The sequence below is a fragment of the Macaca thibetana genome, chromosome 9 (genome assembly GCF_024542745.1).
Source record: "Macaca thibetana thibetana isolate TM-01 chromosome 9, ASM2454274v1, whole genome shotgun sequence".
NCBI classification, from domain to species: Eukaryota; Metazoa; Chordata; class Mammalia; order Primates; family Cercopithecidae; genus Macaca; species Macaca thibetana.
The window spans coordinates 91,249,541-91,268,925 of NC_065586.1; the positions used below are offsets into that span (position 1 = coordinate 91,249,541).

Genomic DNA, 19,385 nt, shown 5'->3' on the forward strand with positions numbered 1-19,385 from the left:
GCAGCCACTTTGGTCAGTGCAAAACAGGAGATGATAAAAGGTGGAGATAAATTCTCCAGAAGTGAGCAAGTTAGACAAGCAAGATAAGAGGGTGTGGTGTCACAGGGGAAGCAGCTGCTGACTAGGCAGAGATGGCCTCAGTCTCCTGCAGAACAAGGGTCAAGGGAATTAAGGATCTATCTATTGTTTCTTCTGGGAGAAAGACAAGGCTAATCAGATAGAAGGTCAGGGGATACCTGTTACAGGGGCGGCACCCAGCAGAGCTGCAGAAGAGGACTTTGAGTTCCTTGTATTCTCATTCCCCTTTCTGTAATTTGAGAAAGTTCCCTCCACCCCCACCCTAGACTTGCTAGGAGTCAGGTGAATAATTACTACAGCTACAACATCTCAGAGCTCCTTTACAAACCCCCAAAACCACTTTTGAAATGAACATTCCTGTTTTCTAAAACTACAACTTTTCTACTTTTTCTTTCCCCCCTGCCAGCATCACAGTTTTTCTGATAGCCCAGTTAGCAGGGTCTTTTCTATATGGGTGTCTGGATCAACCCATGGCTTCTAGGTGATGCATGCTCTGTGCAGCCTGCTGAACTCAAAATGTGTCTTACTGTGTTTTCCAGAAAAATCTTCCTGAACTCTAATCTCTTTCTTAAAACACGCAGGCCCAGAACAGCTGCCCCCAAAAGAGTTTCTGTCGTCTGTTGCACTTCCTTTTTTTCTCTCCTTTTTTGTTAAATCTTTAAGTATTTTATGCTTTCTTAAAAAAAAAAAAATATGAAAACAGGTTTATTGAGTACCTAATTTAAAGAGTACCTAATTTAAAATAAAATAAAACAACTTGAAAATATTTTTATGTTTAAGATTTCTCTTTTTGGCCAAGCGCGGTGGCTTACACCTGTAATCCCAGCACTTTGGGAGGCCGAGGTGGGTAGATCACCTGAGGTCAGGAGTTCGAGACCAGCCTGACCAATATGGAGAAACCTCATCTCTACTAAAAATACAATATTTAGCCAAGCGTGATGGCGCATATCTGTAATCCCAGCTACTCGGAAGGCTGAGGCAGGAGAATCTCTTGAACCCGGGAGGCGGAGGTTGAGGTGAGCCGAGATTGCACCATTGCACTCCAGCCTAGGCAACAAGAGTAGAACTCTGTCTCAAAAAAAAAAAAAAAAGATTTCTCTTTTGGCTGGGTGCAGTGGCTCATGCCTGTAATCCCAACACTTTGGGAGTCCAAAGCAGGAGGATTGCTTGAGCCCAGGAGTTCGAAACCAGTCTGGGCAACATAGTAAGACCCCAGTCCTAAAAAAAAAAAGTTAGACAGGCATGATGGTGCATGCCTACAGACCCAGCTACTTGAGAGGGCTGAGGAAGGAGGATAGTGTAAGCCCAGGAGATGGAGGCTGCAGTGTGCCATATCGTGCCACTGCACATCAGCCTGGGTGACAGAGCAAGACTCATCTCTAAAAACACAAAACAGGCCAGGCACAGTGGCTCATTCCTGTAACTGCAGCACTTTGGGAAGCCAATGCAAGAGGATCACCTGAGGTCAGGAATTCAAGGCCACTCTGCGCAAAATGGTGAAACCTCGTTTCTACTAAAATACAAAAATTAGCTAGGCGTGGTGGCACCTGCCTGTAATCCCAGCTACTTGGAGGCTGAGGCAAGAAAATCACTTGAACTCAGGAGGCGGAGGTTGCAGCGAGCCGAGACTGCGCCACTGCATTCCAGCCTGGGCGAAGAGCAACTCTGTCTCAGAAAAAATAAAAATAAATAATAAAAAATAAAAAACACCACCACAAAATTTCAGCAGTTATCAAAGAGTAGTTAAGTAAATTTTTTGGCACAGCTACCCAAAGAAATCATATATAGTAATTAAAGGCTATGGTCATGAAGACAGGAGATTTACAGATTGGTGGCCGGGGACCCTTGCCTACATATGTCGCAGCCAGGATGGTCATGCTTTCTTCTTCTCTCCATCCCCACGCCAATTCCTAGGAGCAGCAGAGGATGCAGAGCCCCAGGGAAGGGTCTTTATTTTTCTGCCTTGGCTCAATTTTTCCCTGCAATTTCCTGTTTGGCCATGAGCAAGGAATACCCCTCTGAGCCCATTTTTCATCTTTAAAATGTAGAAGAAAAAGCCTTCTTCACAAGGATTTATATGAGTTCCCAGAGTGTCAAGTACAGTGCCTGGCTCGTGGCACATATTCATCCAGGGTCTATTCCCTTCTCCCTCCCCAGATACACATTTCCAATTAGAATGGAAGTCAATGGAAAATTCAGGTTGAAAATTCGGATGATTTCACTTTATAAAGAATCTTTCAAGAATGCATCTGGTTTGTACATAAAAGGAATATCTCTACCCTCATCTGAATACTGACTGGTCTTTCCAGAAAGCAGGCAGATTCAGGGCTTGCCTTTTAGAAGGGATGACGTAATTGTTTGGGCTTTGTATTTATCAGTCTCCAAGGAAACTCAATAATGAGGAAATACAAACTAGGTGTGTAACTATGCTGACCTCAGATAAGCTGGGGTGTTGGTTGGCATTACATGAACCAACAGATCTTTTTATTACAGATGAACTCTGCTCTTACTCATTTATCCTCTGCTTTAGAATGGCTGAAAGTAAAAGACTTTGGAAAAATGATGGGTGGGAAGTTTTTCTTACAGTAATAAAGCATTACTGGAATCACAAGAAAAATACTAGGGTTGAAAGTATTTGAGAATTCTTGTAATCTGAAGAGAACTACCTTCAAATGATTAATACAGGTAACTAGTTTATAGATTTAAAATGAAAATTCAAATATACTACAAATGAAAACTATAACTGAAATTTACATAATTACCTTATTTACATGAAAATGAGGATTTCAGATAGACCAAGTTAAAACGAAATCATTCCTTGTGTGTTATAAAATACGTAAAAATTAAAATTTAACAGTTAAAATTTAACATTTATGGTAAATTTAATGAAGTAGCTGAAAACTCCCAAGGAAACTGAAACTAACTGTGGCATGTTTTAAATTAGTTTGCACAACGGCCAGTTATAGACCAAGTGCCATTTTACAAACTTTTCTGAGAGGAGTTGTAGAGAAGAATATGTTCACGTCAGTTTTGAAATGATGCAAAATGATCCTTAAAATGACTCTTGGGATTTTTAATCATTATTTTTACTATCTTAAAATGGCAAAAAATTTGTGTGACTTCATTTTTGAAATTTTAATGGATTCTATTTGAGAAAATATGACTTATATCGAACCACCCAATTAACGCACACTAATATACCAAGTGAGTTCAACGTCATACAAGTTTCTGTTTTATGTATATAAGATAGCTAGCTATATATTGTATTTTAATTATATCTTAATTCACCATAAACACTAAATAGTATCCCCAATTTCAAAAAATAAATTAAATTTCAAATTTTCAACTTGGGTCAAATGCATAACCATCACAAACCAGTCTAAAATTTTCAAAAGGCATTATCAACATACTAGTTTATCATTACTAATTCATTAATGTATCCAACAGACACATACTTTATGACAAGTAGCATGTTGGGTATGAGGAATTTTACAAAAGATGTTCTAAACATCTCTAAGTTTGTCTCTTATTTCAAAAACAATACCCATGCATGCAGATGTGTAGAAGACACACATAAGGCAGAAAGAAATAAAATCATCTATAATCTAACTTCTGAGAGATGTATTCACAAATATGGGATCTTAGGGCAGTCTACTGTCCTGAGAAATTCTGTCTGGGTGACAAATTGTGTACTACATACTGCTTTTTTTATATTAATTGCCACTTTGTTTTAGTAATTTTAAAGTCTCACTAGAAGTTTCACTGTAACAAAAATAGAGATTTCCACTCCATGGCTCACAGAAACATAACAGGGGCATAAGGTGGGGAGAAGCAGGGCTTCCTATTACATATCTCCCGATTTCTTCCAGGCTCTAGGCCTCCAGACCTAAACTTATTTCCATCCCTGTCATGATTCATTTGTTGCTAAAATCCATAACGAGCTGAATAGCTCCTTGACTTCACTGTGATCCTGCCAACCCTTCCCACGCAGGAAGGCTTCCACCGGCTTCCCTTATCGCCTTCCGACCCCCTGCTTCCAGCCGAGGACACAGCGTCACTGCCCTGGGATTTTCCAGCCCTTTCCTCCTGCAGTTCCCTTACGGGAAGAACTGAACAAGAGCCAGATACCAGCAGTGACAGTGGAGGGCTCTCCCTGCGGTCTCATCCTCAGGCCTCCAGGGCAGGAAAAACAGGAATGTGCTGAGCAGTGTCAGAAATGGCAAACTGCTGGGTGGTGAGAGTAGTGGCAATGGTGAGCAAGAACTTACCTGGGGTTCAGAGGCTAAATTCATCTTGTATGGATGACGCTTCCCCCCTTCCTCCGTCACCAGAGGAGACCAGACTTTATGTTCAGATCTACAACAGATTAACAAAGCTGCTGTTTCACTCATGCAAAATAAATAATACATACCAAAGACAAACTGGAAAAATGCCCCCTCTTTCCTGCACCAGACTCTGAACTAGCACCCTCCCATCAGCCCTACCTTCCATTTGCCACCTGGTTGATCTTTTAAACACCCCCATCTGATAACATTCACAGCTGATGCCTCCCAACACTTTGAGAGGCCAAGGTGGGTGAATCACTTGAGGTCTGGAGTTCGACATCAGCCCGGCCAACATGGTGAAACCCCATCTCCACTAAAAATACAAAAATTAGCCGGGTGTGGTGGCATTAGCCTGTAATCCCAGCTACTCGGGAGGCTGAGGCAGGAGAATCGCTTAAACCCAGGAGGCAGAGGTTGCAGTGAGCCCAGAGAGTGCTACTGCACTTCAGCCTGAGTGACAGAGCGACTCCATCTCAAAAAAGAAAAAAAAAAAAAAAAAGAGAGAAGAATGCCCCTCTTTTGTGCTTATAGACAATTTTCTTTGTACCAATCACAGAGCAATGATTTTACTTTAGTCTCAGTTTTCATTAGTGTAGTTGTTTCCTCTCTTGCAGGTAGAAAATATTTATACTTATCTTTACTTATTTTATTTTATTTATTTATTTATTTATTTATTTATTTATTTATTTTTTGAGACAGAGTCTCGCTCTGTCGCCCAGGCTAGAGTGCAATGAATGGCATGATCTCAACTAACTGCACCTCCCAGGCTCAAGCAATTCTCCCACCTCAGCCTCCCGAGTAGCTGGGATTATAGACACCTGCCATCATCCCTGGCTAATTTTTTTGTATTTTTGTAGAAACAGGGTTTCACCATGTTGGTCAGGCTGGTCTTGAACTCCTGACCTCAGGTGATCCACTCGCCTTGGCCTCCCAAAGTGCTGGGATTACAGGCATGAGCCACCACACCTGGCCATACTTAACTTTATATTTGTCACAATGTCTGTGCCAGATATATGCAAGATGTCCCTGTTTAACATGTCAGCAAATAAATTTAAAAATCAATTAATCAATCAATGAAAGAATGTCCTGAACTCAGGCTTGAAGGAGAAGATTTGGACTAAGATAGAAACGGAGATGAGAATGAAGGGCAGATGTGCTTTGGAGGGGGTAGTAATAACACGGTGTACCTTTCATGGGGTAGGTCTCTGAAATGTACAAAATATTTTGAGATACCAGTCCTGTGCCACAAGGCAAAAAAAAAAAAAGCAAAAAACATACTTCACAGATGAGAATGTAAGCAAAGGGTTCATGACAAAGAGCTATGGCAGCTAAGATTAGTGAAATAACAGATGATCAGAATGAAACATCTGAATCTGATGCAGTAGAAAATAGGGAGCCACTGAGGGTTGAACCAAATCACTTCTGAAATCCTGCCTTTGCAGGGCATGTTCCAAGGCTAAATGAAAGAAGAATGGAAATTCTACCCTAATTACAGCTCCCGAGGTACTGTCCTCACTCATCCTTTTATCCCCAGCACTCCCTGCTTGTCGTGTACTTAAAGTTACACTCAGCACTCTGCTGCTAATGTGTTGAAGCTTTTCTCTGTTATAGAAATCTCCTGGCATGGTACCCACTGCTCACTGCTCAGTACAGTGCAGTAGGAGCAGCATCCTAAGGACATTTTTTTTTTTCTTGAGACAGAGTTTCGCTCTGTTGCCCAGGCTGGAGTGCAGTGGTGCCATCTCGGCTCACTGCAACCTCCGCCTCCTGGGTTCAAGTGATTCTCCTGCCTCAGCCACCCAAGTAGCTGGAACTACAGGCGCCTGCCACCACGCCCTGCTAATTTTCTAATTTTTAGTGGAGATACGGTTTCACCGTGTTGACCAGGCTGGTCTCAAACTCCAAACCTCAAGTGATCTGCCTGCCTTGGCCTCCCAAAGTGCTGGAATTACAGGCAGAGCCACCGCACCTGGCCAGGACATTTTACTTACTCAAAATTTTGGTTAAGTTGAATCAAATGAAAATGCAGATATCTTACTGAAAGAAGCCCACATCATAAGAAGCACTGTGAAAATTGGCCGGGCGCAGTGGCTCAAGCCTGTAATCCCAGCACTTTGGGAGGCCGAGACGGGCAGATCACGAGGTCACAAGATCAAGACCATCCTAGCTAACATGGTGAAACCCCGTCTCTACTAAAAAAATACAAAAAACTAGCCGGGCGACGTGGCGGGCGCCTGTAGTCCCAGCTACTCGGGAGGCTGAGGCAGGATAATGGCGTGAACCCGGGAGGCGGAGCTTGCAGTGAGCTGAGATCCGGCCACTGCACTCCAGCCTGGGTGCCAGAGCGAGACTCCGTCTCAAAAAAAAAAAAAAAAAAAAAAAAAAAAAGAAGCACTGTGAAAATTAGAGGTGGGCTGGGCATGGTGGCTCACACCTGTAATTCTAGCACTTTGGGAGGCCAAGTCAGGTGGATCACCTGAGGTCAGGAGTTTGAGGCCAGCCTGGCCAACATGGTGAAACTCCATCTCTACAAAAAATACAAAAATTAGCTGGCTATGGTGGTGCAAATCCATAATCCCAGCCACTCGGGAGGCTAAGGCAGGAGAATCACTTGAACCCGGGAGGCAGAGGTTGCAGTGAGCCGAGATTGCACCACTGCACTCCAGCCTAGGCAACAGAGTAAGAATCCGTCTCAAAAAAAAAAAAAAAGAGGGGAAATAAACAATCTGAAGTTCAAATTCCACAGATCTTTTGGCATGCCTATAGTATATACACAGCACTGAGCTAGAAGGTCTGGGGGATTCTGAGATAGGAAAAACAGTCCCTGCCCACAAACAGCTTCTACTCAATCAGAAATGAACAAAACGTTTCCATAGGCTTCACCTGGCGACAGTGAGAGTCATGTTGTCTGTGCAGCCTTTGATTCTGTTCTGAGCTTCCAAGTGCGTCATATTGCTAGTATTTTCCCCATCAATCGCTGTGATTACATCTCCGATACATAAATTAGCTAGAGCCGCCTTGCTTCCAGGAGTGACCTAGAAAAAAGGGGAGAGCAGGCTAGTTACTATTTGTCTCCAAACCACTAAGTTATCACCAACTATTCACTGATATGGAGCAAAGCCCTGAAAAACAAAAGAGGGCTGAAATCATAAGCTTAAATAATAACAATCATTTATATTATGTTATCATTGACAAAGAGTGCTTTTCTAATGTGATCTCATTGTATCCTTATAGCAACCTCGTGAGAAAGGAGGACAAATAGCAGTCCCCATTTCCAAGACAAGGAACTGAGGCTTAGAAAGACCTATGGCTTACCCAGGATCACCCAACTAGTATATTATTATATTACTAGTCCTCCAATTAGTGTATTACTGAGCCAGGACACAAACCCTGAACAGATCTGATGTCCTTCCCACTGAACCATGTTCGCTTCCTTAAAATTAGTTAACAATTACATTTTTAAAAAACCACACATTTAGAGAACATTATATACTATAACACCGTTTCTTTAAAAATCTTAATGTTATATATACAAAAGAAAGTAGAAACACTGCACACTAAATTGTTCACAGTTATACAGTTTTGCAATGTTTTTTACAATAATATTGAATTACTTTTTAATTTAAAAAATTATTGGCCAGGCATGGTGGCTCACACCTGTAATCCCCAGCACTTTGGGAGGACAAGGCAGGCGGATCACCTGAGGTCGGGAGCTCAAGACCAGCCTGGCCAACATGGTGAAACCCTGTCTCTACCAAAAATACAAAAAAATTAGCCAGGTGTGATCTCAGCTACTCAGGAGGCTGAGGCAGGAGGATCGCTTGAACCCGGAAGGTGGAAGTTGCAGTGAGCCAAGATCACACCTCTGTACTCCAGCATGGGCAACAGAGTGAGATTTTGTCTTAAAAAATAATAATAAAATAAAAATTAAAAAAATAAAAAATTGTTAAAAGCAATCAAGGATATCCTAAAGTATGGTAGTATAGGTTTATACTGGTTTAATCTCCCAAAATGACCAGGGTCATTCCATATAGACAGCTGGTTTTCTGCAGACTGATGCTTCTAAAACCAGTGGTTCCAAACTGACAGATCACTGATGCTTGGGGGAAGCCAATCAATTACTGCAATAGGTCCTTAAATTCACCTGCCTACAGAGCAATACATGTGGACTCAATACATATCACATCTCCTACACTGATGGACAACTATTTTTCAAGTGAATATAGATGCTATTAAAATGAACAAGATCCAAACTCATTTTGAAATAGTACTCACAGACCAATGGAACAGAACAGAGGCCTCAGAAATAATACCACACATCTACAGCCATCTGATCTTTGACAAACCTGAGAGAAACAAGAAATGGGGAAAGGATTCCCTATTTAATAAATGGTGCTGGGAAAAGTGGCTAGCCATAAGTAGAAAGCTGAGACTGGATCCTTTCCTTACTCCTTATACGAAAATTAATTCAAGTTGGATTAGAGACTTAAATGTTAGACCTAATACCATAAAAACCCTAGAGGAAAACCTAGGTAGTACCATTCAGGACATAGGCATGGGCAAAGACTTCATGTCTAAAACACCAAAAGCAATGGGAGCAAAAGCCAAAATTGACAAATGGGATCTAATTAAACTAAAGAGCTTCTGCACAGCAAAAGAAACTACCATCAGAGTGAACAGGCAACCTACAGAATGGGAGAAAGGGCTAATATCCAGAACCTACAAAGAACTCAAACAAATTTACAAGAAAAAAACAAACAACCCCATCAAAAAGTGGGCAAAGGATATGAACAGACATTTCTCAAAAGAAGACATTCATACAGCCAACAGACACATGAAAAAATGCTCATCATCACTGGCCATCAGAGAAATGCAAATCAAAACCACAATGAGATACCATCTCACACCAGTTAGAATGGCAATCATTAAAAAGTCAGGAAACAACAGGTGCTGGAGAGGATGTGGAGAAATAGGAACACTTTTACACTGTTGGTGGGACTGTAAACTAGTTCAACCATTATGGAAAACAGTATGGCGATTCCTCAAGGATCTAGAACTAGATGTACCATATGACCCAGCCATCCCATTACTGGGTATATACCCAAAGGATTATAAATCATGCTGCTATAAAGACACATGCACACGTATGTTTATTGCGGCACTATTCACAATAGCAAAGACTTGGAATCAACCCAAATGTCCATCAGTGACAGACTGGATTAAGAAAATGTGGCACATATACACCATGGAATACTATGCAGCCATAAAAAAGGATGAGTTTGTGTCCTTTGTAGGGACATGGATGCAGCTGGAAACCATCATTCTTAGCAAACTATCACAAGAACAGAAAACCAAACACCACATGTTCTCACTCATAGGTGGGAACTGAACAATGAGATCACTTGGACTCGGGAAGGGGAACATCACACACCAGGGCCTATCATGGGGAGGGGGGAGGGGGGAGGGATTGCATTGGGAGTTATACCTGATGTAAATGACGAGTTGATGGGTGCTGACGAGTTGATGGGTGCAGCACAGCAACATCGCACAAGTATACATATGTAACAAACCTGCACGTTATGCACATGTACCCTAGAACTTAAAGTATAATAATAATAATAAATTAATTAAAAAAAAAAAAAAAAAAGGCCGGGCGCGGTGGCTCAAGCCTGTAATCCCAGCACTTTGGGAGGCCGAGACGGGCGGCCTCTCCTGACACCTCTCCTGACAAGGTCAGGAGATCGAGACCATCCTGGCTAACATGGTGAAACCCCGTCTCTACTAAAAATACAAAAAACTAGCCGGGCGACGTGGCAGGCGCCTGTAGTCCCAGCTACTCGGGAGGCTGAGGCAGGAGAATGGCGTAAACCCGGGAGGCGGAGCTTGCAGTGAGCTGAGATCCGGCCACTGCACTCCAGCCTGGGTGACAGAGCGAGACTCCGTCTCAAAAAAAAAAAAAAAAAAAAAAGAAATAGTACTCACCTCGGAGTACTATTTCTAACCAAGGTATTTGGTTAGATTTTCTAAACTAAGGTATACTAAAAATATTACTGTCATCATCCCAGGGTAAGTCCACAACTTTTTTTTTCCACATTACAAGACCTTCCTGGATGGGAATTCCAAGCCCGCAGGAGCAGGGTGGCAGTAACACCCCAGGCTCCCAGTGCCCACAGGGCTCTGGCCACCCTTTGGAGAAGGCCCTTGACTCTCGGGATCCAGTTGAGAAAGATCTTATGAACACCTGGGTGTCTCCTTATGGCTGAACCACAGGTAACAGGTTCTTCAAGGCACCAAACCAGGACACACAAGTTAGGCCCTAAACCTCAGTATCTGATGCAGTTTTTAGCAGCTACAGTTTCCAATTAGCCCTCAGCGCAGCTAGTGTGGTGCTGCTATTATGGTGCATTCCCCATCAGCACCCTGACCCCATAAAATGAGGACAAGACAAGCTGATCCTTGAGGTCCCTTCTGGCCCGCACATTCTATGACTTTATCAGGCAAAACTCTCCTGGAATGTGGCAGGATATGGAAACCAGTACCGAGATCCTGACCTCCTAACCTTCCTTTCTGGCTTTCCCATCATTTGTTTACCAGAGATCTGGGTTTTAGGAAATGAAAGCAGCCTCTTGATTCAAGGTTCAGATCTTCCCCTCATCCAGCCACTGGGACAGGACTTTTTATCCAGGCAAGCACAGGCCGCTCTCATTTCAGTGAACAATGGAGAGTTAGCTTCTGAGTCATCCAGTGTGTGCAATTAAAAAAAAAAAAAAAATCCTCCATTTTCTGACCTATTGTCCTGAGAAGATTGATCTGGTGCATCCTCATATACATTTCACTGTTACTAAAGGACAACGTAGGCTTATTTTTTAAATGGCCCTAAGCATCACTTTATTTGGGATTGGCAAGGGTTCTTGATGGGCAAACTCTAACTCCAAGGAGAGTAACCTGAATCAAGGAGAATAATGCCTGATGGAACTCACTTATCATGGCTAAATCTAGCAGTTTCAAAGAGCAGTCCCCTTAGGACGAAATCCAAAATCTTTAACAAGGCCGCTAAAGCCAGCGCCTCCCTCCCCAGCCGCATCATGCCTCTTCCCCACTGGGCTCCAGCTACAGGATCTCAGGACTTTCACACCTGCTTTTACCTCGGCCTGATTAACTTCTCATCTTCCAGGTGTCTGTGTAAACAACCCTTCTTCTCAAAGAGGCCTTCCCTCAACGTCCAATCTAAGCTATACCCCCACAGTTTTTTTTTTTTTTTTTTTTTTTTTTTTTTTTGAGACTGAGTTTCATTCTTGTTGCCAGGCTGGAGTGCAGTGGCGCAATCTCAGCTCACTGCAAACTCCACCTCCCGGGTTCAAGCGATTCTCCTGTCTCAGCCTCCTGAGTAGCTGGCATTACAGGCTACGCCACCATGCCCAGCTAATTTTTTACATTTTTAGAAGAGATGGGGTTTTTCCACCATGTTGGCCAGGCTGGTCTCAAACTCCTGACCTCAGGTGATCCACCCGCCTAGGCCTCCCAAGTGCCGAGATTACAGGCATGAGCCACCACTCCCAGTCATCCTTTTAATATACTTGGTTCTTCCTCATGGCACTGGTCACTTTATGTTTCCAAACCTCCTTGGTGGGTTAGTTTGTTTAATGTTGAAAGGCCTACTCAGCAGTAAGGAGCATGAGGACAGGATTTTGTCTGCCTTCTGTGCTGTGATATTGCAAAAATTTTAACAGTGAGAAAATTATGACAGTGAAAGAGATCTGGCCTAAGCAACTCCATCTTGCCTTTAATCTCCAAACTGTCCTTGATCATTCCTGGGCATCAGCAAAGCTAACTTTGGGAGAAATTTTAGTGTATAGTTTAAATGATGGTAGCACTTGCCAAAACTAAACTGTCTTTGAAAAACTAATGAAAGGCCACCAGGTTAGGAGGACGAGAGGGGCCTGAATTCTGCTAAGATGTAGGTATAGTTAAATGATTACCAGCCATTATTCCAGAGCTCACAATATTTGCAACTTCCCCAGTTACTCCTGTAAATAACACCCCTATTGTAGAACCTAAGACTGGCCTTTCACGATGTCCTTTCAGGCTTGTGCATTTCTGACTACCAGATGCCCCCCACCAACATGCAAACTCAACACACCATTTTCCATACCCCGGTGATGGCATGCCCAACCAATCAGCATTGACGTTCCCTAGCCCCCTGCCTGCCGAACTCCTAGCCTTCAACTTTCGTGGAGGCTGATTTGAGTAATAATAAAACTCAAGTCTTCCATTTAGTCAGCTCTATGTGTATTAAACTTTCTGTATCGCAAATCCTCTGTCTTGATAAATCAGCTCTATCTGGGCAATGGGCAAGAAGCCATTGGGCAGTTACAGTATCCTCAGCACCCAATAACTGGAACATAGTAGGTGCTCAATAAATATCTGTATAATAAACAACTGGCTCTAAAACACCTAGTGTTGTTAAATATGTAATCAGGCTGCTTCTTTTTATCTTTAAAACGAGTTATTTCAAAAACATCAAAAATATTTTTATTTCAAAAATCAAATAATCATTTCCCTCTACATTGCTATCCTGAAGCATGACCACTCACAAAACTCAAATAATGAGATTGGAACTGGAGAGGTTGAGAAGATGAAAAAAAAGGTTCCTTTCACTTTTTTACACTGAACTGCTGAGAAGTCCAGAATGTCCAGCATTTGGTTCCAACTGTTTTGTGGGAGAGACATTTCTGCTAAGTATATCCCAACAGGTCCTGGACAAGCTAGAACCAGTCTTAGGAGCCCCAAGCCTGAGTAATTGAGGTCTGGTCATCCTATCTTTCAGTCTAATTTCTTTGTTGCTTTTTTTTTTAAAGCCAAACTGGTAAGATGCCAAAGGAAATCTCAGAAAGTCACAAGCAACATCAGATAGGACTTGAAAGAAATTACACATACAGATTAAGTTCACATTCTTTTATGAGATATCTTTTTTGGAGGAAAAAGTGGATTTAAACAAATTATGGGATTTGCCTTTCCAAAGCCCTTTCATATACAATCTCCTATTTGAGATAATAATATGATTACCTCACCACCAACATATTAGATAAACTTTACCATTGAGAAAATTGAGATTCAGAGAGATTATGAGGGGTTCAAGTTCACACAGCTAAAAGCTAAGTCTGAACTTGAAAGGCTCTCTCATTGCAAATTCCATTCCTTTTTGCTTTAGCACACCGCCACAAGCAGAGGCTCCAAACTCAACTGTCAAAGCCAAAAAAAAAAAAAAAAGTCCAGGAGACTCATCTGCAGTGGCCTTCTACATAGGACCTGGAGTGTCACAAAGTCCTGCTGCTGGCTGAGTGCCTCCCCACCACGGGACAGTCACTCCCCCACCCTGTACTGATCTGGGGCCCAGTAACCCCACCCATTATAAAATTAACAAATCCTAACACAGAGTGACAAAGGTTACGAGACAGAAGGCCTGTGCCTCTAACACTGGATAGTTCCTGTCTTGAATGGTGGATTCCAATCCTTGCCAAACACTATTAATCACAATCATAATCATAATGACAGCCATCAGTTAATGAGCGTTTAGGTACCAAGCATGACAAAGTCTTTAGCAAGGGTTAACTCACCAATATTCACGTGATGCTACCAGACAGGCAATGTTATCTGCATCATTACAGAAGAGGAAATGGAGGAACAGGGGTTAAGCAGTTTGCCTGAGGTTGCACAGCTGGTGAGCGGCAGGCCACAGCAGGCTCCAGAGTCTACCCACTTAACCAACTAGGCCACATTATCTGTTCTAATTTCCTTCTGACCATCAAGTTCATCAGAACCAGCTCCTAATGGAGTCAGCTTCAATTTCTTAAAAAAAAAAAAAACTTCTGGGCCAGACATGGTGGCTCATGACTATAATCCCAGCACTGTGGAAGACCAAGGTAAGTGGCTCGCCTTGAGCTCAGGAGTTCGAGACCAGCCTGGGCGACACGGCAAAACGCTGTCGCTACAAAATACAAAAAAATTTTGAGGGAGTGGTGGCACATGCCGGTAGTCCCAGCTACTCAGGAGGCTGAGGTGGGAGGATGGCTTGTGCCCAGGAGGTAGAGGCTGCAGCGAGCTGAGACTGTGTCACTGAACTCCAGCCTGGGTGATAGAGTGAGACTTTGTCTCAGAAAAAGAAAAAAAGCCGGGCGCGGTGGCTCAAGCCTGTAATCCCAGCACTTTGGGAGGCCAAGGCGGGTGGATCACGAGGTCAGGAGATCGAGACTATCCTGGCTAACATGGTGAAACCCCGTCTCTACTAAAAATACAAAAAACTAGCCGGGCGTCGTGGCGGGCGCCTGTAGTCTCAGCTACTTGGGAGGCTGAGGCGTGAGAATGGCGTGAACCCAGGAGGCGGAGCTTGCAGTGAGCCGAGATCACGCCACTGCACTCCAGCCTGGGAGACACAGCGAGACTCCGTCTCAAAAAAAAAAAAAAATTGTATACTCACCCCCATTTGTTCAATGAACATGCCATTCATTGCCAGCCTTCTTCGCCAGAGACCATACAACTAGATCACACAACTCTTGCTGCATAACAATAAATGGGGACAGGAATGGTGGCTCAGGCCTGTAATCCTAGCACTTTGGGAGGCCAAGCACTTTTGGGAGGTCAGATGGCCAGATGGCAGGCAGATCACATGAGCTCAGGAGTTCAAGACCAGCCTGGCCAACATGGTGAAACCCCGTCTCTACTAAAAATACAAAAATTAGCCAGCTGTGGTGATGCACACCACCTGTAATCCCAATTACGCAGGGAGCTGAGACAGGAGAATTGCTTGAACCCGGGAGGCGGAAGTTGCCGTGAACCAAGATCGCACCACTGCACTCCAGCCTGGGAGACAGAGTAAGACTGTCTAAAAAAAAAAAAGAGCAAATGGGTTTAGGCACAATTTCCACTAATGAACAATCTACCATTTTCTGCTCAATTCATTCTTGTGTCCCTCACTTTTTGTCCCCACCAGCACCCCCAGGTAGATACTGCTTGTTTAGAGGCCAACACGTTCTCTACTCCAAGTTCATAATGCATCTTTAAGACCTGTCCACTGCTGCCAGTCCTGAGCACATAAGAAGGCTTTTGAAGTTTAATTGCACTTCTAACTGGTGTAAATAAAATAGGATGACGATGTAGCTCTCCCACTTTCTTCAACTTACATTTAAATAACTGCATACCTAAATGACACTACTATCATACAGAACTGGATGCATACCCATGACAAATAAAAAGATAACTCTCCTCCTCCATGATAATGGCATGTTTCCACTTCATCCATCCCCTGTTCCCTCCTTCTCTCTCTGTTCATTCACTTATCAGACATCCTTATGCACATTCTGAAAGACAGTGTAACTTGTTCATTAAGATGTGGTTTCTGGAGTCAGATGGTCAGGGTTCAAGTCCTGCCTCGCTTGTGAGCTAAGTGTCCTTGGGCAGGATATTTTATCTCTGTATAAACAAGGATGCACCAAGGATGAAAAGAATAGCTTTGACATCAGAAGCCTGTTGCAAGGATTACATGAGGCAATGTAGGCAGAGCCCCCACTGTCAGGGCTCCAGAAATGTAAGCTATTGTTTGTAGATTCCAGGAACCACACAAGGCACTGGAATGCAGCTGTGAAAAGGGTGGTGCCTCCCATCAAGAAGCTCACAATCTCCTGGGGGAGACAAGCATGTACAACAGCTGATGAGTGTTGTGCTAGAACCAACAAGGCAGTAGGAGCCTAAAGGTGGAATCACGGAACACTCCCTGGAGCAGGTGCTGCTTAAAACTGTGTAAAGCCACAAAAGGAAAAAAGCAAAAGGAAAGAGCATGCCAAGTCTCAAGAAAGAAAGAAAAGAAAGAAAGAAAAGAAAGAAATGTAGCAAGTGAAGGGAGAGGACGGGGATGAGGCTGGAGATGTAAACACAGACTAGGAGACCAACAAAGAAGTTGAAATATAGCATCTGACATTGACTGCCCAGTTAACTGCCAAGAAACAACCACTGAGCCTTAGCTCTGCTGAGATTAAGCTGACTGCATATGACAGATGCTCTCTAACAGCGGCTCAAAGCAGCAAACCCATTCAAGGGATCACCCGTTCGGCCTCTAGGTCAGCCATTCTGTGGCTGGCTTTCCCTAGTGGGTCTTTCAGAAGGCAGTCCTACTTAAAAATCACATGTTCTACTGACAGCTAGATGGGGTTCCTTTAACTCACTGGCTCAAGATTGAAACCTAGAGGCCCATGAAATGGACGCAGCCCGCAGTCTTGTTTTTTTCTTACATTTAAATTACATGCCAATATTCATATATCAGCAAATTTCACTCAAACCCCTAGATTCTCAGCTTCTTTTGAAAAATCAGAAAATCTGGCAATTCTGGGCCTAGATTCCCATATGGCAACAATCAGCACCAAATGAGGAGCCTCTGATCCTCTATATGAGACACATGCTCTCCATTTAGCCATAGGCTCTACTATGCTCTACTACCCCAGCCACAGAAACCCAGTACCTGTTAACATTTATCATCATTCTTGCAGCTATTAATTTTCTGACTACCTCACCTACTCAAAACTCACTTATTATGGTATATAAGTTTCTAGACATTTTTTCCCATTCTAATATATACATATGATTATACTTTATACCACCATATAACTACCTTCTTGACTCTTCTAATACAGTATGAGGAAAAAATAATTGAGTAGAGCTTGCTGGGTGAGGCAATTCAAACCTCAACTCTAATGCTTTTCCTCTCCACTGCCTTAAAGGATGTTAGTTTTTAGGGGAAACCATTTTGGAGGTCTGGTCCATCATCATTTGTTGATTCAACCAACATGCTGAGCTCTGTATGCTACACACTGGGCAGAGTCAGAGTTCACTGTGATTATTCAGGGGAGCAAAACATTGTCCCTGTGCTAAAAACGGTTTGGACTAGGGATTATAAGTTGCCTTCTGTAAAATTACTAAAGCAGAAATGAATGCAGCAAGAAAATATGATTCTAAAACAAGCCAAGCAACATTCTTATTTAATTCTCATAAGCAAAGAAACAGTGTTGGTGGGCAAAGACAAGACAGCAGAGATCCCATTGGGGGCCCACTGGGATTCAGAGATGAGGAAAAATATTATTTACCAGGCAACTTCCTGCTGCAAACAGGCCATATGCTTCAATTCTAGGCAACATAAACCCAATGCCAGCTTTTTTTTTTTTTTTTTTTTTTTGAGACAAAGTCTCGCTCTGTCACGGAGGCTGGAGTGCGGTGGCGTGATCTCGGCTCACTGCAACCTCCGCCTTCCAGATTCAAGCAATTCTCTATCTCAGCCTCCCGAGTAGCTGGGATTATAGGCAAGTGCCACCATGCCCGGCTAATTTTTGTATTTTTAGTAGAGACAGGGTTTCACCATCTTGGCCAGGCTGGTCTTGAACTCCTGACCTGTGACCCACCTGCCTCAGCCTCCCAAAGTGCTAGGATTACAGGCGTGAGCCACTGCGCCCGGCCCCAGCTTCTTAAAAGTTGCATTTTTTAAAATGTTCTTTTACATATATAACATACAGAATTTAACAAAAATGAGTAAGTATGAGCATATTAGTCCTTTTTAGTAAATTTTCTTTTAAAAAAAACAAATTTTAGGCCAGGCATGGTGGCTCACACCTGTAATCCCAGCTCTTTGGGAGGCCAGGGTGGGTGGATCACTAGAGGTCAGGAGCTCAAGACCAGCCTGGCCAACATGGCAAAACCCCATCTCTACTAAAAATACAAAAAATTAGCCGGGTGGTGGCAGGTGCCTGTAATCCCAGCTACTCATGAGGCTGAGGCAGGAGAATCACTTGAACCTGGGAGGCAGAGGTTACAATGAGCCAAGATCACCCCACTGCACTCTAGCCTGGGCAACAGAGCGAGATTCCATCTCAAAAAAAAAAAAAAAATTTAAAAAAAAACTCTTAGATTGCCTCCTAGCCCCTTGATACAAATGAGTTTGTGACCACTGACTCAGTTTAAAAGTTATGGAAAGCAGGATTATATGTAGAAATACTTTATGACTAGGATTACCAAACACCCTGATTTGCCCAAAACAGCAACCTATTTTCCCAGCTTAACTATCAAGACCACCCCATTTCATTCTCAGAAGTACTCCAGCCTGGATGATAAATGGTACTGCTGCCTTTTTGACAGAGGTGGGGGTTTTAACCAAATACTTGTCAAATGGTTTAAATGGTTCTAAGGCAGAGGTTTTTGTTTTATTTTTTTCTTTTTCTTGAGGGAAAAGCCGTGTCTATTCAGAAGGTTTATTTGTGGACAGGTCTACAGGTCAATTTCCTGACTCTTCATGGAACATTGTTAACCTTGCCCCTTGGAGTTGGCATCTAAACCTCTGCCAGAAATCAACCCCGCTCACTAACACTCAGCCAACTGTGATATTTGCAAGGATGAGGCAATGGTTTCCAAACAGGTTGGTGTTCAGATCCCATGGGGGCAGGGATTAAAAATATAGATAGAGCTCTACACCCCATCTCAGATCCACCAAAGATAGCCTATACAGTGAAATCCAAGAACCCATATATTTTTAAAGCTTCCCAGAAAATGTTAATGCTCATCAGGTTTGGAAACACTAAGGGAGATGATGACTATCTTTTCCCCTTAAACTCTCTCCCTGAGTGAATGTTAAAGTCAACAGGTAGACAAAAAGTAATTAGACCCTAAAATCTGAGCTCCTCCAGAAACGCCTTCAGGGGCAGAACTTATACTCCTATAAAATACATAGAAAGTCCTTGAAAGGAGTATCCATTAGAACAGTATTTATCTATCTCTTACCAAAACAGACTTAAAAAAAAAAAAAAAAATAGGCCAGGCAGGGGTGGCTCATGCCCGTAATCCCAGCACTTTGGGAGGCCACAGCAGGAAGATTGCCTAAGCCCAGGAACTTGAAACTAGCCTGGGCAACATAGTGGGACCCTGTCTCTAAATAAATTAAAAATTAGC

At 42.9% G+C, this 19,385-nt stretch overlaps 1 protein-coding gene across 1 annotated transcript in view; it reads right to left on the minus strand.

The window, feature by feature from the left end:
* The window catches only part of PDLIM1 (PDZ and LIM domain 1), a 56,349-nt gene that overhangs the window by 27,090 nt on the left and 9,874 nt on the right, over positions 1-19,385 (minus strand). Inside the window, exons 2-3 of the mRNA XM_050802822.1 lie at positions 7,287-7,438; positions 4,347-4,434 (exon numbers count right to left, since the gene is read on the minus strand). Coding sequence (XP_050658779.1) covers positions 4,347-4,434; positions 7,287-7,438 — 240 coding nt within the window. The remainder of the gene's footprint in view (positions 1-4,346; positions 4,435-7,286; positions 7,439-19,385) is intronic.